The following is a 21,851-nucleotide window of genomic DNA, read 5'->3' as shown; positions in this document are numbered from 1 at the left end:
TATATATACCGAGAAATATTGAACCAATTAAAATTTGGATTCCATGCATGCAATTGTTGGTCTTTTAAATATAAACCTTTATAAACCTATATAACCTTTAAAATACAATTATCATCTTCCCAAGTCAAGAATTTCTGATCCGCCCCGATCTACATAAGAGATTTGTGAGAAGGGGAGATGATGATGAACGCACAGGCACGTAGCATCAGGGGGTGGGGGGGGGGGGGGCCTGCCCCCCCCCACCCCCCCCCCCCACTTTTTTTGGCGTATTATATTTTTTTTTAGTTAAACCGTTTAGAAAATTGTAAGTAATTATCTTGATTTCAAGGGAGCATTGTAATGTACTCATCACAGTGCAAACAGAATACAGACACAAATTGTGACACAGAGTATAATAGGGAATATATGAGGCCTATATGTTTATTGCAGCTTAAGTGAATATGTTTTTGGCAGCACTATTATGTCACTGAATTGAATTTAGAAAAACGTTCCTGGTCTATTCGTGTTTTATCATATGTTCCAGCGTACGATCTACCTAACAAAGATCATGATAAGAACTCTGAAGTGTCGAAATCATTTTGCATTTGTTCTCAAAAGCAATCAGACTGAATCTCATCCATCAATTTGTTTTCGTGTGTTTTACCCACAAAATTGAAATTCATCAAATCCTATCTATTGTAGCTTACAGTGAGTTTAATAAAGTTAAGTAGATTCCACCATTTAAAAAGCAGAAGTGTTTGCTGATTGTCTAAGGCAAAGCCAGCTTATGGCACAGTGCCTTTTTGAAAGGTGTTGGTAGATTGAATCATTGTACACAGTGATCTCATGATGGAGGTCAACTCATTACACCAAGCTATTATAAGGAACGAATCTGAAACTGTTCTAAGACTAAGATTGGCTCAAGAAAAAGTTCTGAAAAATGCGATTGATTTTGACTCGTTTGGAAAAAAATTTGAAACGGACACTTTAGCAACTTCGTTGATTCCAGATGACATAGAAACCCTTTCTCCTCAATCATTTGTAGGGGTTAAAACATCTGGTAATGGCAATTGCCTTTACAACGCTGCGTCTCTTTCCTTGTGTGGAAATGAATCCCTAAATAGTTGCCCAAGACTTCTTACAGCCAGCGAACTCTTTTTGAATGCAAAAAACTACATATTCAACCAAAGAAAAGTTTTAGACCTCATGAAAAGGGCTGATAATTCCATAGATGAGGTGACATTTGTGGATATGTTTTTTTCAGAAGATACTGTAGCAGAATTTCACAAAAGTCATAATTTAACACAATCGATTAGAACTGAAGCCATGAAAACTGCTACTGATCGGTCTTGGAGTGGGATATTATTCAGCTCATGGCTTTGGCTGAAGTTCTGAAGACTTATTGCAGTGTAGTATCAGTGTATCAAGCAGTAAGCTACCACTTAAGATCCATCTTAAATGGCAGAATTTTCACCAGTGACAACTCGGATAATAACACACATATACTTCATGTATTATCGAGCAGAGACGGGACACTTGATAAAACCCCTGGTTCTATGTATCAACCAAATCACTTTGTTCCTCTTCTCATACCAAATTTATCTAAAAGAAAGGGGTCTGAAGAAAAAGAATTGGAACATGTGTCTAAAAAAAAGAAGAAACAGTTGTCAGTCTTGTCGTTTTTTGAACCAAAACAAAATAAAAAACGCAAAGATCAATCAAAAAATGTAACTGAAATTGGAGATAACCTTTTGGTACAGTCTGAAGTACAAGAGAGTATAGTATAGGAGAGTAATCAAAGAATTGAAGGTGATCCCCTTACAGCAGCTAGGGAACACTCTCATAATTGCAATGACGTAGAAACAAACCCAGAACAAATATCTAGTCAGTGTACACCTGATACTTCCATAAGTAAATTGCACCTCGTTCATTCAGATCCAAAGTTAGATTGGGACGTCTCTATCATTGGCAATGAACCAAACCAACCACAGAAGAGTTTTCCTGTAACAATAATTGCAAAACGAAAGAGATCATTTGTTTACAGTTGGTTTAGTACCTGGACATGGCTTCATTATGAAGAATATTCGGACAAAGCTTTCTGTTTCTATTGTATTAAAGCTTACAAGGAGCAAAAGTTGGCAAACATGTGCAAAGAAAAGGCTTTCATATCTGATGGATTCAAAAATTGGAAAAAAGCCACATTAAAATTCAGAGAACATGATAACTCTGATTGTCACAGGGAAGCAGTCGAACGCGTCAAATCGCTTCCACAAATTACAAAAAGACATAGGAGAATCTTTGTCCGAACAACACGAAGACCAAAAAAGAGAGAACAGGATGTACTTGATCAAAGTATTGTCTACCATCAAGTATCTTGCTCGCCAGGGCATAGCTTTTCGTGGTGACAAAGATGACTCAGATTACAACTTTGTACAACTTAAATTGCGTAGTTCGGATGATCCAAGAATCCAGACCTGGATGAAAAGAACGAAGGATTTTACATCACCAGAGCTTCAAAATGAGTTTCTTAAGGTTATGTCCAATGATATTCTGCGTAAACAGATCAAGCAAATACAACAGGCACAGTTCTTTACGATAATGGCAGATGAAACTGTAGATAGCTCTAACAAAGAGCAACTTGTGATTTGTTTACGATGGGTCGACGTTGATTTTGAACCCCATGAAAATTTTGTTGGAATGTACCACATAGATAACACAGAAGCATCAACAATCTTAAACGCAATCGAGGATTTAATTTATCTTTTGATCGCATACTTGGTCAGTGTTATGACATGGCAGCATCTATGGCTGGGTCAAAATCTGGAGTTGCATCTCGTATCAAATCAATTGAAAAGCGTGCAGTTTATATGCATTGTTACGGCCATGCACTCAATCTTGCTTGTAATGATGATGCAATAAGGGGTTGTAGAACAATACAAAATGCTCTAGAAAATACCAGAGAGATTACAAAGCTGATCAAATTGTCGCCCCGTAAAGATACTATTTTCAAGAAAATAAAAAATGCCCTTGAACATTCAGACTCTCCGGGTATAAGAATTGTTTGTCCAACTCGCTGGACAGTAAGAGCAGAAACCCTTTATAGCATTATTGAAAATTATGATGTTTTGCAAGAAGTATGGGAAGAGTCATTGGAATATGTCAAAGAGCAGGAGATGAGAAGTCGAATTCGGGGTGTTGCTCTTTACATGCAGACGTTTGACTTTCTTTTTGGCTCTATTGTTGGTGAAACAATTCTGAGAAACTGTGACAACTTGAGTAAAGCCTTGCAGAAAGAAAGTGTCACTGCGGCTGAAGGAGAGAAAATGGCAACACTGACTGTGCAAACTTTGCAAACTATGAGGAACGATGAGCAATTTGCTCTTTTTTTGGGAGAAAGTAAAAAAGAGACAACACGATCTGAAAATTGATGAACCACAGCTTCCAAGGAAAAAGAGAATCCCGAAACGCTTGGATGATGGTTCTCAACCATACAATCCAGTATCAGTAGAGGACATGTATAGAAAATATCATTTTGAGGCATTAGATCTTGCAGTTAATTGCATTAAAGATAGGATAGAACAACCAGGCTTTGCTCTCTATTCTAATTTAGAGAATCTCCTTACCAAAGCAATAAGTGGACAAACTTATGACACGGAGCTAAATTTTGTTTGCAATTTTTACACCACAGATATCAGTAGAAGAGATCTTAAAGCTCAGCTAGAGACTCTTATAATTGATTTGAACGTTGGTTCAGATGAGGCATCTGTGAAAGTAGTTGTCAAGTATTTGGTCGAAGGGAATAAATGGGCTCTATTTAGCGAAATAGCGATCATAGTTCGTCTTATTTTAGTTATGCCTGCTACAAATGCCGTCAGTGAGAGGCCATTCAGCAACCTGCGGAGGCTGAAAACCTACCTTAGATCCAGGATGTCCCAGGAAAGACTGAATAGTCTAATGATTTTGCACACGTACAAAGAGGAAACAGATAAATTAGATTTAGTTGCTGTTGCAAATGAATTCGTACAGAAAAAAGAATATCGAAAATCTCTCTTTGGACTATTTACGAATGATGACTGTTGAAGACATGACCGCTTAGTAGAGTTTCTGTTCTGAATTAACAAGGCTTATGTAGTCAAAGTTGCTTTTTGAAAAAAAATAGTTTTTGCCATTATTTTTAGTTGCCCCCCCCCCCCCCCACTTTGAAAAACGATGCTACGTGCCTGACGCAGCCGAGACCATTGCATACAGAGTGTAAAACCACTTTTGTTTTCATTATGTGACTGCCTCACATGACAGAAGAGATAGTTTTCTATTTATAAACATTTAATATATATAAGAATGGTGAAACTAACTTTCCTATAGAAATCTAAACCCGAGTTTCCCCTTAACTACCATAATTCTTTTTAGGAAGGGGGGGGGGGGTATTTTGAACATTGTTTGCGTCTGCACAGGCTTTTGAACAGCCACATTGACTAAGATGCGTGACCCGCTGCAAGAATTCTACTTTGGCACTGGCATGATAACCTAAGGTGCGTTCAGACTTGTTAGACTTCTGGTAGACTTGGTGACCTCAGTTGAAATTGGTAACCAATTGCAACTATTTGTGACAATTTGTAGTTTTGGTTATCGTATTATCATTAGAGTCTTTTCATCCTTGTACCCTCAGATGTATTTGGTCTGTTTGGTGCATACTTCTCTAATTTCCAGTTGGTCCATGTCAGGCTTGGGGTAATGCTAAATGTAATGGTAATGCATTGCAATGTGTTACATGTTTTCAAAGTAATGCAGTAATGTGTAATGCCATAAATTTAGCATTACAAGTAATGGTAATGTAATGCATTACTTTCCAAAATCTAGTGTGATGCTGGCATTACATTACATGCATTACTTTGCATTACTATGCTTATTTATGTATGTTCACTTCTTTTTTTTTTAAATGTGATGAATAAAATTAATGAATAACTGAAATTGTATTTGATTGAAATTATTTCAAAGAAGAAATAAATTATTCTTGAGAAAAAAATGTTTAGTTGTGTTATTTAAAAAAAAAATTAAAATTCATTTTTAAATTGTTAATATTAATAGATATAACAATACAATTTAATAACATTTTTAAGGATGTTGTTATTATGAGTTTGAAATCATTTAAAAATTTACTCCAATTCGTTTGCACTTCAATAAACAATGTGTTTACAACATAATATGCCCCCAGGATAATCTAAGTATCGAAACAATCTATTGTTTTAAGAAGTGCTAAACACCCAAATCCACTTCCCTTAGCTGTGTTCCAATAGAATAAAGGACAAACAGGCACCTTTAAAAACAAAATGAATGCACTGTCGATCCATAGTGAAATCAAAATCACTTCCAATATTACAACCCATTTGAAAATATATTCTCTCTCTCTCTCTCTCTCTCTCTCTCTCTCTCTCTCTCTCTCTCTCTCTCTGTTGTATATTAAGTATATTAGTTTTGACTGGTAGCAAAAAATACAAGATTCATGAATTATTCCACTTAATATACATGTACCCTATGATAAAGTCCCATTTTCGACTGCTCTTGTAGAACGTTTAATTTATATAGCTGGGGAGATTTTCAAACCTGACAGGATGCAGTTAAAAGATGAACCCTTTGAATGTTTGATGGTCATAAATTGCAACAGCAATCTTTTGTCTTAAAGTGTCCTCAGTATGAAGAAATCCGATTAAAATATATTAAGAAACAGGCACGTAGGATCAGGGGGAGGGGGGGGGCAGGGAGGGCCTGCCCCCCCTTTTTCTCGCAGCAACTAACTTTTTAAAATTTACATATAAAAAATAGAATTATCATGAAGTTGCCCCCCCCCCCCCCCGCTTTTTTTTTTGGAGGATGTAAAAATTTAATATGAAAATAAGGAAATTAGGAATGAAATTGAAGTAATATACTACGCCAGTAGAATATTAAAATATTGGCGTAGTATATAACTTCAAATTCAATCCTAATTTCCTTATTTTCATATTAATTATTAAATATTAATGTACTTAATTAATTAATTAATTAAATTTGAACCTGATACTAAACATGAACCTGTAGCTATGTTAAAGAGAGTTTTATGTTTGAAACATTTGCAAAACCTCTTTAATTAGCTTTACTTTTTTTAAAACATATTCTTGACTTTTCATAGAGTAATGGTAATGGCAATGCATTACTTTACTCATGTAATGGTAATGTAATGCATTACTTCAAGAAAATCAAGTAATGGTAATGGTAACTTAATGTCCAAATTCATGAAGTTATGGTAATGCAATGCATTACCATTACACTCTAATTCGCCCCAGCCTGGTCCATGTACATGTATATGTTTTCGGATCGTCTGCATTCTTGGTATTCTTTTTATAAACTGAATTCTAACTTACGTCTTTTGATTCATTTTGCCATTGGTTCTTTACGCGGTTTTTTAAATAAGGTGAACTGAAAGAGGTATCTATATTTGTTAAAGAAACAAATGGTGTATTATTTATTCATCTTACGGCAATGGATGTATAAGTTTGATTTATATACCGTTTTTTTCATTTTACACCTAATATATAATTATTTGATTGCAATGTCAAAGACAAATGTTGTTACTAAAGAGTTGTGGGAAGAGTTGCAGGACAACCCCCGCCACCCCGCCACCCGGCTACACGTACGTTCCTGAGTTCATGACATTTGGTAAGATATTTATGCCCTCTATAATTATATTGGAAATTCTAAACCCCAAAAAGTTTTATTTGCTAATGCATCAACATTTTACCTCTTTTTTCTGATATACAATCACATAAAAATATAACGCTAACCACATGCACTGCGCCAATTAAGTTTTCGGGCGATAAACCATTGATCTTTTGATGTGCATGGTAATAAATGTAGGTTGATCATTGTTTCTTCAATCAAATAGCATCCTCTTTGTTTACATGGCAATTGAAATGTATAAATATGATCATAAATCGCAAGTATACGAGTAACAGTAAACGATTTTGAGATCAGACACTCTGCTAAACGTTGTTCCGTCGATGAAAGAACAAGCGCTAAGTGCGAGAAGCCTAGGTCAGTCGTAGAGTTCCCCCTCTCAGTGCCTCAAATTAATGCAGAAGCACCATTTGAGACCTATACATGTATATTCTTTATCTTTATTTGACAAAACCATGGAGTATCTTAATTAAACCAGAGATTTTTAAACCAGAGATTTCATCCTCCGATCTGGAAGGATTAGGTTCGGGTGAAAAATTTTGTTTGGTAAGATTTTGTGCACGGAACTCTCATGATCAGTCCGACTTTCCCCGCTTGGTTACATGTATGTAAATAATTATCATTCCCTTTTTCTGTACATACATGTATAGTACATGAACGAATACAAGTTTTGAGAAAGGCCATCCATAGTCAATACTAGTAATTGCTTCCAAAATATTTTAATAAGCATATCAACATTCAGTTTTATGCATTTTTATCACATGTGCATTGATTGCTTTTATTGTTCTGTTTATCCCTTCCATGTGGTCCAGCTTTCTGCATATTGTACACATTGATTCTCGAAAAATGTCCAATCCGTTTAGCGAAAAATATTTATCTTTTTCTTTTAAATACTGAGTGTACAAAGTTTCACTTGATCCAATTTCCGTCAACTTCTTTGCCAGTGATTCTGGAGAAGTGAAATCTAGCGCGTTTATGAACGTTCCCCTCGGTAGGTATTCCGTCACTTGTGGTGGACCGTTCACAACGGGAATTACGCTCAGAGTGTGTTCATACAAGTTAAACACCTTTTCTGTGGAGTAATCCCGGCAAATGTTGTTCTCGAATGAGAAATAAAATTTATAGTCCCTTGCAAAGTTCTTTAAACAATCATTCATGCTGGGATTTTGAACTCCACACGTGTTCTGTCCGCATTTTCCAAACGTATCGACTTGTATGTATTTCTGCAGTTGGGTGATGTACTCCTCGCGTCGAGACGGGGTGGGGCAGTGACTTGACATCCAAACTCCGAACTTTGTTTTCTGCCGAAAAACGTCGGAATAATTTCTTTCATTACTTTTGTCAAGCTTGAGGATTTTACCGTAAGGTCTTGCAACGTGGGCGTCTCTGCGATAAGACATCATCCAATCAAAGCTTCTCTCCCAGACTTCGGTTGGCCAAGTCGTAAAATTTCCGTTTTCCATAGTATTGAAGCACCATATTTGAGACGTTCTCTTCATAGGAGGACATTTTGGCAGTGTTGACTCTGAGAAAACTACAACATTGCTTCTCATTATCTCAGAACTATCTGTTGATATGATACATTGCAAACTTACATTTTCACATTTTTGTCCATGTATTTCGAAATATGTTACTGCCTTCTTAAGATAAACCGGAAGACCATACCACAAAATTCTCCAAGTGTTGTTGTCTGTGTAAACATACTCATCAGAGAGTGGCGAATGTATTTCACATGTTTTAAATCTATTGATTATCAAATGGAGGTAAGAAGAAATGACATTTCCGGATGGGTCGAAATAGATCACACCGAACATGCCAATAATAACACACACCAGGTACGCCTTGTATAGGACTCTCATTTCCCAAGTACCTAAATGAAAAGATTTCAATACTCAGTAAGTGATGAAATGACAATGTCCTTCAATTTTCTCTTTACGAATTGCATTGCTTGAAATATAAAACTTATAAAAAAAAAAATACTTCCCATTCCCCCACAAAAACCGTGACAATGAAAAAACGTATTTAGAAAGTATATGACATATACATGTAACTTCTATTTCTACAATTAAAAAACAATGCCAGCGCCAAATAAATGAAAGTTTTTTTGTGTTTACGTTATACATATTTTCATCAGAATTCACCTCTCAAATCTTCACTGCGATGATACAAAAATAGGAAATCTTGTTTCTGTTATAGACAACCCATACAAAAATAGAATCGATATACATGCATCTGGTTTTATCGTGGAGTAATATTATATTATATAATATATCATATATTCTATATATAATATTATATTAGTAATGTTAATGCCATATTACTTACCAGAAAAAAAGAAGGAAAACTATAGTCAATTGGTATAGGTATAAAGTACAGTCAATAAACTGTATTTTTTTCTCTAAACTAGTGAAATATATATATATATATTTCCTTTTCAGCAATTTACAAGATATTTCAGTGAGATTTTCTTCATTAAAGTATCGTTTTAAAAAGCGTTTTCCTGATTCCGGAATTAGCTTGTTTCCTGTTATCATCAAATGTTAGAACATTAAGTACAAAAAATATCAAGAACTCTCACTTTTGTTCCTTGTTAATAATGTAACTATTTGGAGTAATAATAATTTATTCATTGTTTTATGCCAGATGTAGGTTACTATACATTATTTAATTGAAAACTTCCATACAGTACCTAATGTCTATCGTGGCGTAATAGGGAGTGATAGGCTGCAGGTCCAGCAAGCCAGAGGTCGTGAGTTCGATTCCTGATTCCGAGGTTATGCGCACAGGATATTTCTCTAGGAAAAAGTGGCGGGCACCATTCGGCATAGTCTGCTTACGCTTTCCTTTGTACACTCTGCAAAATTAGATGGGTATTGAAAAAAAGAGGGAAATTAATAAGGAATTATTTATAATACCGGTAATTATTAATAACGCTATCCTTCGTATACTCTCCAAAAAAGATTGGTTTTGAGAATGAAGATACAAAGTAACAGGAAGCAAGAATGATTATCTTCAGCAGAACTGTGCAGCTGCTACATGTATGTACGGGCTACAGGGAACGCGTGCTTGCAAGGGGGATGTGAAACGAACTTTGCCTTGACACAAGTATTTTTGTGGTGTGAATATAAACTCATGCTAGATTTTTTTATTTTCATCATGTATAGCGTAACATTCGTCTCTGGCTTCATTTGCCGTCTTTTTGGAAGATTTTTTTTTTAAATTCACATAGAAATTGAAAAAGATGAAATCAAATGTACAGATCTACAGTAAATTGACTCACCTCCTATTCCATGTAGTTCCGAATCCAAATGTCTTCTTAATTTCAATTTCTGTGTCCCGATTCACATTTATCTACACACTAAATCTATTATGAAAAGCAAAGTTTAGTATAAAATTTAACTGAAAACAAGTAAATAAAAGTAGAAGTAAAACAACACAATAACCTATTCTTTCCTCACACATCACTTAGGAGTGGCTTTGAACAAATTTTTCACTGTTAACAACGTTGCACTCAGCATATGCATAGACAATCATATAAATAAACACTTGATTCAAGGGTCGAAGCTCATGCAATGTAACTGTCATTCTCGTTTTGTAATTTAATCCGCGGGTAAAAATTTACGCGGATTCTTTGAATGAAAAAAAAAATCATTTGAATAAATATTATTAAATTTAGTTCTGAGCGATTTTCATTGCCTAGAATTTGTCCAACTTTGGACTTAAATTGTAAGAACTGTTCACAGTGAACAGTAATTATCGGTTGTGCACTGGTCGGTAGTCATTAGTTAGCGGTCAAGATGTTACGACGCTGGCTAAAATCGTCTTGTGATCTTTATTAACTGTCAATTTAAGGGTTCAAATGTCGTTTAAATTATAAGTTGATCAGTTTTATCAATTAAAAGTCAGAGCACAAAGGGATCTAAAAATTGCAGTAAAAAACACACGGGTCTTAGCGTGTAGTTAATTGGGTCATTGAAAGACAGACCCGCTTGGGGCTATTTGTCGTCTGACACGTGCGGTTATCTCAAGCTGGGAGAAGTTTAATTTTCATGCAAGTAAATTTACCGAAAATTCAAATCTTTAGGAGATTAAATTATTTATTATGTGAATTTTCAATACAAATTTGTTTGACAGTTTTTATAGATAAAAACGATATACATTGAGTACACGTATATGCAAGTGTTCTATAATGTAGTAACTTCCGATTATCCTTATTCATGTAATGCAATTTCAAAATTTCATCCCAAAATGCACATTAAGTACACTGGGAAAAAATTCCGCGGAAAATTTGTGCCCGCGTTCATAGCGTAAATTAATACCACGCGGACAAAAGTACGTCTACAGTATTACTGTCGCTCAAGTTTAGATCGTTTTAGGTCACTTGAGTGACTCAAGTGACCAATTGCAGTTGGTCTTCGTCTGTCGTCGTGCGTTAACAATTTTACATTAATTTTTTAACTTCTCCTTGAAGACTACATGGCCAATTTTTACCAATTTGGCGTAAAGCATCTCTACGGCAAGAGGAATCTAAATTGTAAAATTCATGGCTCTACCCCAACCGGGGGCAGACGGAGCATCAAATGAAAAAAGGAAGCCAAATTTTCAAAATTCTTCTTTACTCCCGCACATGTGAGGAAAAACCTGAATGCATGGTTATGATGCCCATTAAGCCCTCTACCAAATTTGTGAAATTCAAAGGTTCTGGTGTTAGGGCGGTGCAATAATGATCATATTGAGAAAGTGCAATAATTATTCAAAAATCTTCTACTCTGCTTCTAGATATTAAACAGATGAACAAAGTACAAAGTAATCATGAGGAAGAATGCCTCTTCCAAAGTTAGGAATTTCATGGCCCCTCAATCAGGGGTTCTTGTGTTAGAGTGGGGATCTAACGATTATATAGTGAAAATGATTTAATTCTTTGAAAATCTTCTCCTTTCCTTCTGAATATTCTGCAGATGAGCTATAAGTAAATACATGTAGTTATGATGAGGAAGAGTGCCTCTCCCAAAATGATGAATTTCATGGCCCTGGGTCAGGGGTTTTGGTGTTAGAGTGGGGCTTTGAATGACTGCAGTACATGTAATTCTTTGAAAATCGTCTCCTATGCTCCTGGGTATTAATCGTATGAATTATGTACATACATTGTACATGTAGTTAAGATGAGGAAGAGTACCTCTTCCAAAATTAAAATTTCATGGCAAAAGGGTTAGGGGTTCTGGTGTTAGGACAGGGATCTAATGATTATATAGGATAGGGTTTACGTCACTGTATGTTAGGCTACAAATTTTAATAACTTTTTTTTTTTTTTAAATTTAGAGAGTTTATTGGATTAAACAATCCCGGATTGTGAAAAATGATTTCATTAGCCCTGTAATTATAATGCACATGAGTATACATAGCAAAAGACACACTGCAGTTACTCAGGTGACCGATAAGGGCCATGGGCCTCTTGTTTCTTGAGGTAACGGGATAATATTATACATTTTTTTTTTGCAGTAACTGATTTTAGGAGTTTATCTATTATTCAATTTATATAAAAAGATAAATCTCCGTTTATTTTTGAAATGCATTACTATTTTTTATTTTCCAAACGAATATTTCTAATCGAGAATTTTCAAATATATATAGGCACCCCTGAGGTAACAGTAAAGTAAAAAAAAACCCAAAAGTAAGAACATATTTACCACAACAGCAGCATATAATGGGTAGATTCATTCGTTCAAACCACATGGGCCAAGCCCGTTTTAACATAAGTTACAATGTATCCATAAATAAAGAAAGGGGTCGAACTCTGACCCAAATAAAAAACCACCAGCTCGCTTCAAAAGCCTAATAAATCAATTAATTTTTAAAACACTCGCAATATGCATGTATTTTTCGGAAAAGTAATGTCTGAGATACACTCATGCCGAATTTCAAGTTGATGGGTCTTAAAATAGCGGAGATATACGTCATTATTTTCTCGAAGTCGTTAGTTTATTTTTACTCGGACATTTACCGGTCCAGGGCTCACGATGGGATTTTGCCTCTGACAACAGCAGTATTGCAACAAGTCGAGAAACCTTCGCACTAATCTTTGAAAATCTTACATCAAATGCACGCTACTTACATACAAAAACTCCGATAAAATTCCTTAAATACTCTCCATATTGAACTTTTATTCTGCAATCACATTGACTTCTGACAGGGCCAGCCATTTTGACGTCTTCGAGAAAGACTGATTCTGATTGGACCATCAGGAATATTAACCAATGAAATTGAGTTAAACATTAGCTATCACAATGGCCGGTCTGGTCAGAAGTTGATGTGGCTGCAGAATAAAAGTTCAGTTTGGAGGGTATTTAAGGAATTCTATCGGAATTTAAGGATGTAAGTAGCATGCGCTTGATGTGATATTTTTAAAGATTAGTGCAAAGGTTTCTTGACTTGTTGCAATACTGCTGTTGTCAGAGACAAAATCCTATCGTGAGCCCTGGACCGGTAAATGTCCGAGTAAAAATAAACTGACGACTTCGAGAAAATAATGACGTTTATCTCCGCTATTTTAAGACCCATCAACTTGAAATTCGGCATGAGTGTATCTCAGACATTACTTTTCCGAAAAATACATGCATATTGCGAGTGTTTTAAAAATTTATTGATTTATTAGGCTTTTGAAGCGAGGTGGTAGTTTTTTATTTGGGTCAGAGTTCGACCCCTTTCTTTATTTATGGTTACATTGAAATTAATGTTAAAACGGGCTTGGCCCCTGTGGTTCAAACTCTGTACCACTTCACACGCCTATATCAGTATATGTATTTTTCATGGGTGCTGAGCATTATTTGTACATGTGAGAAAGTAGGAGGGTTTGTTTTGGTACGGGTGATTGGTTTTTACAATGATTGGATTTTTATATAGTAACTAGTACGCATGAGTGGAGATGTTACATAAGGGCGTGTATTTGGTAAAGGCTCAGATTCTTAACTTAGTTCACGCTTTTTCCATGCCACCATGTCCGAGCATGAGGCCGCAGAGTGAAATCTTCTTTACGACACATCAAATCAAGGCCGCTCTCAACAGGTTTCAAGGGCACCCGAGGTTCAGTCGACACGAAGTAATAACGGCAACGTAAGTGACTTGGCGGATGCAGTAAGTTTGTTCAAAAGCGTGATTGATTCTCAGTTTGCATCATTATCTGAAAAACTTTTGACTGAACAGAAAGCTAATGCTAAAAGTCTCTCTAAGAAGATAAAAGAAAGCAAAAGTAGGCGAATTCAAGGGGAAGGAAATCGCGTTCAGTACAATTTTAACGAAGAAATTATTGAAGACTTAGACAATCTTTCTATTGTTGTTAACGACAGTTCGGCTGTTTCTGTAATAAATGATATTAAAGAAAAATTGCAGAAGCGCAATAAGCTTATCAGGATTGCAGACAGCAGTCCAGCAGGATGGAAGACTGTTAGAGAATACGAGCAGAATGACTACGCAGATGACTCGGACGACGACAAAAAGATTCGCAGCGCGGAGTCACGGGCCATGCGGCAGAAATTCCGGCCGGGGGAGGGGACGGCCCACACCGTACAGCCGTCCGGTGCCAGCAGCAGCAGGGTCTCAGGCGCAGCTTTCCTCTGGCAGTTTTGGTGGCTACCCTCTACTTAATCAGCCCTTTCGTGCCTTTGGGGGTTCAAGGAGAACCCCCAGCCTTCACACGTGTGTCACAGGTGCATCAAGACCGAACACTGGAAAAGTCGATGCCCCCTCAACTACACACAATCCGCCACGGGGTCTGCAGGGGCAAGCTCTTCAGCCTGTCAATGATGATGAGTATTACTATAGTTCCGGCTGGTCCGGTATTCTCGATGTTTCGAAAAGCATAAAAGAAAATTTGATTTTTTATGATAGAAAATGTAATTTGATAACAGGTAGAGTCAAGAAAAGTTTATTTCATAATCTTCAGTTTTGGAAAGAAATTGATGTTTATGATTCGTTTTTTTCTATGATCAAAAATGGATATTCCCTTGATTTTGAAATTTACCCCCCTTTAAAACACTTCGAGAATAATAAATCAGCTATGTTGAATGACAATTTTGTTTCAGATGCAGTTCAAGATCTGGTAGAATCAGGTAAAGTAATTCAGGTACATGAAAAACCATATATGGTTAATCCGCTGAGTGTAGCAGAAAACCACGGAAAGAAAAGGCTAATTTTATATCTCAGTTTTTATTTTTTAATAATTTCATACGGAAAGAAAAAGTAAAATTTGAAGATTGGAAAATCGCATTACAATACATGTATTTTAAAAGAAATTGTTTTATGACAAAATTTGACTTGCAGTCGGGATATCACCATATAGATATTGACCCTTGTTTTTAGCAGTATTTAGGTTTTTCATGGAAGGGAAATTATTTTTGTTTCACTTTATTACCTTTTGGTCTTACTTCAGCCCCATATGTTTTTACAAAGTGTTTGAGGCCGTTGGTGAAATATTGGAGAAAAAACAGTTTAAAAGTAGTTCTATATTTGGACGATGGTCTTATTATGGCTATGTCTGAGGCCCAATGTAATTCAGCTACAGAAATTATTAAACAGTCGTTAATTTCTGCAGGTTTTTTTATTAATGAAAAAAAATCTATTTTCAGCCCCTTACAAGAGATTGAATGGCTTGGATTGCTATGGAGATCGTTAGATTTTAGTTTACGAATACCGGAACGAAGAATTATGGACTTGGAAAACTGTTTAGATAGAGCTTTGAATGCTTTACCTGATGTTTCTGTGAGAATTGTTGCACAATTTACAGGGAAAATTATTTCAATGTTACCGGTTATGGGAAATGTTGTAAGACTTATGAGTCGTGCTTGCCACATGGCAATAGAGAGTAGAACTTCTTGGGATCTAAAGTTAGATCATGTTATTGTAGATTCTATATTACCTGAAATTTATTTTTGGAAAAAGAACGTCAGATCTTATAACTGTAAAAACATTCAGAATTATTCAAGAAAGCATGTCATGATTTTTTTCAGACGCTAGTGATGTTGCAGGAGCAGCATATACTGTAGAGTTGGATCAAAAGGTTTTTCACATTGGATGGAGTGAATTGAAAAAGAAAAGAGTTCTACATGGAGAGAACTAAAGGCTATAAAGCTTGGTTTATTATCGTTTCATAGAGTTATTGATAGAAAAACAGTGAAATGGTTTACTGATAATCAAAACTGTGTAATAATGTTTTGTTTTATATGGTAAATGATTTATGTTCGTTTGAGTGTAACGAACTAAGAACCCACCCCTTGTTATGATATGTTATTTGTAATAATCGATTTGCTATCAGTATTGAAGTTTATAATTTATCTTTTGTAGTTTGATGATTGTACATATGGATGGAGTTAAACGAGAGATTGATTGATCGAGTTGATTTACTGTGATTGGATTTGATAACAAACAGAAAGAGAGAATTTATGTAATGTGGTTGAATAAAATCTGAGCGCTTCGCCTCCCATCCTATATTAATGTGTTGTTTTATATGGTAAATGATTTATGTTCGTTTGAGTGTAATGAACTAATAATATGATCTTTCTTTTTGAGTTCAGACTTGTTTTTAATATTGAAACATAAAAAAAGGGACACAAGAACTCGCTGAAGAAGGTGTTGGCACATCCTTTTTGTGACACAGTCTTCTTCGAAATGAACAAGAAGTTTAACTATAATTTTCTCTGTTATTTTTTCCACACAAGTTTATTGTAACCCAAGCACAAACTGGTTAAAGCGTGATCTGCAACTGTATCAAGAAATCTGTTCAGCACTTGGCAGCTGGAACTGTTTTTTCCTTATGCCTTCTCCGTTCTGATTTTACAGCGGCTGTTATATAGTAAGGTGCATGTGTACGTGTTATCTGTAAACATTGAAAATTAAAGTGAATTCTACGGCGAACCGTACGCGCATAATTTACGCGCATGTAACAATTCGTTGTATTACCCGTTGCCAAGCTAACGCCGATGGTAATAGAACGGATTGCCAACTTCGTCTAAACCAATCAGATTTCAGTATTTAACATGAAAGTATAATAATATATTTTAAAGGAAAGATGACAAATTATTAAACATAACTTTATTTGATATATTCACCTTTACGGGTAAAATTTTTTTTAACCCCAATTCTACAGAATTTTCTACACTTTAATAATTACATGTACATTTTATTGATTCCGTAAGGATTCAAGTTATACACAAGCATTTCATACGAATACATATTTTGACTAGAAAGAAATCGCACGGAGACAGTGTAAGGGCTTGGAGAAACCTGAAATAAAAGAAACAAATTTAAGTCAAAGTTTGCAATTGTATGCAATGATTATAGCCATACTTGTTCTTGTTTGATTCATGTAGTAATTTAAAAGGTGTCAAGTCTCCAATTTTCATTCTTATCTTAAAATGCAATTTTTGTCATTATTCTTTGAACTGTTAAATTACAAGTTGTTGCTTTTTTAAGGTTTAACTTGTCTATGTTAATTTTATTTGCACTATAACATCATCAATTTTTTTTTATCATACTAGGAGTGAATACCCCCCCCCCCCCCTATTTAACTGTGTTTGACAGTTTATATCTTTTTGGTACAGATTTATACAGTATATATATATAGACCAAATATCAAACCGAAAAAGCAGAAAAGGCTGTGAACAGCGCTTAATTCATCTTTGTATTCAGTATCTACAATAGTCAGTGTTTTCATTTTAGTTTCAAACCATTCTACCTACCTGTTCTTCCTGGGAAACCTTTGTTCTCATAAGTAGTTTAACTGGGAGTAGATTCATCAGAGACTGTCCGTGAGGACCAATTGGGGTCACGTCAATCAGTCCATTGATTGACAGACACAGACCTTTCGTTAACTCATAGGTCTCTTCCTCTGTACACGATGTGATGGAACTTAGGTTCAGAGCTCTGAGCGATTCCTTGCTGAACACTATCCCTCCACTTTGAAACGGTCTTATGAATCCACTGGCCTTTTTCGAAATTTCACCGGCATAAATTGGCTTCAATGAAGTATGATTCAAAAGAAAAAGGCGTAGATTTTCCAAAATTACAAATGTTGTATCCGTAGAAAATAGAAACCAGTCATTGCTTTGGAATGTTTTGTTTTTAATGTATAGAATTGCTTCACTCATCACTTTCTGGGCATCGGATATGGAGGTATAAAAGGAATGGTTAGAATGTATAATGGTATAGGGGGTAGTCTGATTTAGAGCTCTTCCTATAAAGGCTAAAGAGGAGCATCGTTTGCCCCACGTATTCGCTACAGCGGTTGCAAGCCGGAGTCCGTAATGTTCGTTGATGAAAACAACACAGTGAATTCCTACTTGATCTTCCACGTCTCTTCTGATTGTAGTATTATTGTTTGCCACTAGAAAGAATACATGTACAGTAATCAATTTTCAATTAACAGACTTAATACTTTGATGGAATAACTGTAATTATTTTCTCTTGATAATTTTTTTTTTTACAATAAATAAGATTCTTTTTAAAGGTGATCGCTACAGCTAGTCTACAAATGTCCGCGACCATCGAACACTCTTTTATATTCACAGAACTGAATTCACCATGAAGCGTTTGATTAAGAGCATGGAACCAATACTTTTCAAAATCTTTTCATTCTGAGTTGTGACTACTTCGACTTGATCTCTCAGATGACGTCGATCCACTTCTTGCTCCGTATAGAATGTATCTAGCAATCTTTGAATGGCCTCATCCTCACGGATATACTCAGATGTACCCCCGATGTGAATTATTAGTGGGTGAGGAAATAGTACATAGTAGAGGACCATCCCCAAGGCAACACCGGCAAAAAAAGGTGCACATTGTATACCATGGTGCATGTTCAGCCTGCTCCTGATACTGAAGTTAAAAATCAAAGTACTGAAGAACTGACAGGAGTTGATTTTGTCGATGCTTATTTATTTCAAAATCAATGATATGTTATTTTGCATGACAAGTACATGTAGTTTCTAATTTGAATTACGCACAATTTTATAATATGAATTTTTGGACTTTTTTTTCGACAAGAATGTCAAGAAACCTCCATATGAATCATGTTAAACAATATTTAAAGATAAGATTAATTCAATCAAACTATGTATCAATAATAGAAATATTTCTCGAAAATTGTATGGATCCAAACAATATTGAACTCTAGTCTCGTTCAAATAAACGCTCGGCTGACACCGTAAATCTCCCACAAGGATTTACGGAGGCAGCCGAGCGTCGAGTTGAACGAGACTATAATAAACTCTGGCGTAGGAATACACACGACTACAAAAAATATTTAAATTGTTCGTACCATTTAAAATCTGACTATTTTCAATGCAAGGTATTTATAAATAAGTTTCCTTGAAAAACAATGCTTTAGCATACATTACATCGAATTTAGCAATTATTTTCAAGAACTAAGTCTTGTAGGCAGCAATGATTTGTGCTGAGGTCCAAACACTGTTTCACTTTCGGTTTGTCCGAGTAACTGCATACGAGAGTTGATTAAAATCAACTCCCAAAAGATAAATTATGTATTAATGGAACGCCTGAAACGCCTTACGTGAAAAGCATTCATGTTTCTTTGATAATTTATATGTAATGTTAATTATTTCGAAGTTTGCCTTACGTGATAATATTTTTACACTTATATGCTGATACTTCAAACGATGAATGTTGACAGCAGTTGCATGCTTTTTAAAATTACGGAGCTAATGGGGAATTTTAGATGCAAGTGTGGTGACAACTCCAGAAGTTTAATGTCTGTGGAAATAGTACATGTAAAGTGTTAATTCCCGCGCTTGCGCGGGCTATCATCTATTGTGCTATATACACTGTAAATTTTCGATTAGTTTTCGATTTCTGTTGTTACATTGTACGCTTATCGCATACGCATCTGCTTTATTTATAAGCCGCTTCGAATAAATTCTGCAGTTATTGCATTCATTCATAAAATGTATAAGAGATGTAAAGAGATGTAAAATGTCTATACAACAAGGGTTACTGCTTGAGAAAATATCACTTACATTTGTACGAATCAGAAGTGAGAGCCTTGTGTTGGGGGTCTCCTCTCGTGTCGTTATTCAACGACTGATATGGATGAGCGACCCTCCAATCGATCCGGAATACTATGTATAGTCATATACAGAGGTATGATATTGAGAAACATTACATGTACCTTGCATTCGTAACAACGAGAGGCTTTTATAATATAATGTAAAAATTATGCTTTTATTACATATAGTACAGAATTTTGATAGTGCAGCAAACGTGAGAATTGTGTAAATCGTTTTTTGCTTCTTCTTCTTTTGTTGTTGAATGAATAAACATCCCTACTGTAGAGAGGACATGGCTTAAGGTAGACCTATACTCGGCACTAAATGGGCTCAATCATTAAAAGCTTAGCTTTAAATGATAAATATACATTCTAGCAATACATATACAAAAGAAAATATGTATGTTTACATGCTAGTTTGTTTGTTATCACCTCTCAGACGGGTGTACCCCCTTGCGAAAATTATTGACAATTATGAAATTTGCCAGACGTCCGTTTTTCCTAAAAATAATTACCAATTTTGGGAAAATTAGAACTGAACATACAAAATATAGTATAAATATTTATTTAAGCCATATCTCATCAATAATTTTGCGCAAATTTTTGTAAGTAAGTACGCTTTATGGACCTGATGTATCAAAATAGAATACAAAAAATGCAATGCTAGTATCGCGTTTGGTAATTTTTTTACTATTTTATGGACTCAAACTTAAATTCATGGTGTTTATTCTATAGATTGACATCTTAGAAAAAAGATTTTGTAAATTAAATGATATGTTGACGGATTACTTTTCACGCTATAAGATCTAAACCAAGTAGTCCCTGACGAAAAAATCCGTAAAAATCACATTTTGCTACAGTTTTCTGCCTATATCTGTCAACAATGTTAGATGTCATTTAAACATTAATTAATTGACGATTGATTAAAATCGAAATAGCTTCTGTCTCTAAATTTAAACCGGTTTTAGTAAAAGAAAAAGAAAAATTCGGGGGGGGGGGGGGGGGGGGGTCAAAATAAAGAAGATATAAGCATACCTGAGATCCTGGTTAATCAGAAACTTCGTTTTTCATTTTACTTAAACAGAATCGAGTTTCTCAACATGTATCATTTCTATCTCTCATAGAATACATATATTACTGTTCTAATTGCTTATTATTGCCATTGCTTACAACAGCGATGTAGAGCAAAATCAATACCGGGTATCAAAAACGCTTTGTAAAAGTCGAACCAATATTGTAAATTCCGTATTATGACGTAGTGCGATACTCGGACTACTTTAAATACAAAAGATCAATCTCCTTACAATTACGAGGCGGTTTGGTGATGGCATTATTTTATTTTATTGTGTTGTGTATACATGTAATACGCGTACAAACAGGAGCTTGATGGCGTAGATGTGGAAATCAATCAACTTTAATGCATACTTAATTGTATTCGGTTATTTAAAGGATAAAATTCTCAAATGTTTTACAATGAAATGCAATAAATTTAAATAAAAACTTATTATCAAATAATGGACGTTTCCTTGTTAGATCATACTTAGAATAGAGTTACCGTTCATTTAAACAATAAAATACACTGTTAGTGTTCATGAAGCACAAAGGCAATGAGCATTGCAGATAAAATGCAAAATCTTGTTGGACATGGAAATCGTCAACGGACAATGAAGACGATTGAATTTTCTTATTTTAAAAACTCTATTTTAGTTTATATTGACATCGTTTGGTCTGCCTTGGTCCTGCTCTTTGTAGTCACTATAACTGGAAATCACTGTGATTATAAAAAACCAAGTCTGTTGATGCTTTGCAAGGCCCTTGACCTTTTACATCTAAAAAGCGGACAACTCAAAGAAAATATTTCTTACAAACACTATATCTTAATGGGACAAGCTGTGTCTTGACCCTCTGTTCGATTTTTGTAATCTGCATTTTTTTTCCAAAGATCCAAATAATATAGGCGCATTTCACACTAATCCTTGTGAGTAAGTATGGCGGACGTGATAATTATTGAGAACACAACGTGTTACCTACAGCAAGCTGAAATAGCCAGCTCTTTCATGACATGTTTTCAATTCTTTATAAAAAAAGAAACGTGTTGTAAGAAATAACACAA

The 21,851-nt window shown here is 35.2% G+C and overlaps 2 protein-coding genes and 1 non-coding gene across 7 annotated transcripts; 1 reads left to right on the top strand and 2 right to left on the bottom strand.

Annotated features, from left to right (window-relative positions):
* Nucleotides 1-7,994: 7,994 nt before the first annotated feature.
* Nucleotides 7,995-12,415, bottom strand: LOC105345767 (uncharacterized). 4 transcript variants are annotated; one of them, XR_010709918.1, is made up of 4 exons: nt 12,375-12,415; nt 9,968-10,051; nt 9,377-9,541; nt 7,995-8,557 (listed from the first exon to the last, which is right to left on the bottom strand). It is a non-coding gene; the product is annotated as an uncharacterized protein (transcript). The 4 variants fall into 4 exon arrangements; XR_010709916.1 differs by lacking the exon at nt 12,375-12,415 and adding an exon at nt 10,131-10,286; XR_010709917.1 differs by lacking the exon at nt 12,375-12,415 and adding an exon at nt 10,146-10,257.
* A 381-nt stretch (nt 12,416-12,796) lies between these two features.
* LOC105346055 (uncharacterized) lies at nt 12,797-16,167 on the top strand. 2 transcript variants are annotated; one of them, XR_010709914.1, is made up of 3 exons: nt 12,797-13,797; nt 14,074-15,441; nt 15,690-16,167. XR_010709914.1 is itself a non-coding variant. In XM_066072767.1 (2 exons), the coding sequence occupies exons 1-2, from the start codon at nt 13,610-13,612 to the stop codon at nt 14,924-14,926; spliced, it is 1,041 nt and encodes a 346-aa protein (XP_065928839.1). In that variant the 5' UTR covers nt 12,797-13,609; the 3' UTR covers nt 14,927-16,167. The 2 variants fall into 2 exon arrangements, 1 of the variants encoding a protein (XP_065928839.1); XM_066072767.1 differs by having other exon boundaries at nt 14,074-16,167.
* Nucleotides 16,168-16,794: 627 nt separating this feature from the next.
* Nucleotides 16,795-19,806, bottom strand: LOC109620918 (glycoprotein-N-acetylgalactosamine 3-beta-galactosyltransferase 1). Its single transcript, XM_034452918.2, has 4 exons — nt 19,710-19,806; nt 18,293-18,552; nt 17,418-18,061; nt 16,795-16,962 (listed from the first exon to the last, which is right to left on the bottom strand). The coding sequence occupies exons 2-4, from the start codon at nt 18,531-18,533 to the stop codon at nt 16,846-16,848; spliced, it is 1,002 nt and encodes a 333-aa protein (XP_034308809.2). The 5' UTR covers nt 18,534-18,552; nt 19,710-19,806; the 3' UTR covers nt 16,795-16,845.
* Nucleotides 19,807-21,851: the final 2,045 nt, after the last annotated feature.

Source organism: Magallana gigas, chromosome 10 (assembly GCF_963853765.1).
Source record: "Magallana gigas chromosome 10, xbMagGiga1.1, whole genome shotgun sequence".
Lineage (NCBI taxonomy): Eukaryota > Metazoa > Mollusca > Bivalvia > Ostreida > Ostreidae > Magallana > Magallana gigas.
This window is presented reverse-complemented; position numbering and strand designations above follow the sequence as displayed.

Excerpts from the sequence above, each read along its gene's own strand:
- LOC105346055 (XM_066072767.1), top strand. The coding sequence starts at position 13,610 with ATGTTACATAAGGGCGTGTATTTGGTAAAGGCTCAGATTCTTAACTTA. Across the intron at positions 13,798-14,073 it reads CACGAAGTAATAACGGCAAC|AAGCGCAATAAGCTTATCAG; the intron begins GTAAGTGACTTG and ends GAAAAATTGCAG.
- LOC109620918 (XM_034452918.2), bottom strand. The coding sequence starts at position 18,533 with ATGCACCATGGTATACAATGTGCACCTTTTTTTGCCGGTGTTGCCTTG. Across the intron at positions 18,062-18,292 it reads GAATGAAAAGATTTTGAAAA|TGGCAAACAATAATACTACA; the intron begins GTATTGGTTCCA and ends TATTCTTTCTAG. Across the intron at positions 16,963-17,417 it reads AGGTTTCCCAGGAAGAACAG|GTTTCTCCAAGCCCTTACAC; the intron begins GTAGGTAGAATG and ends CTTTTATTTCAG.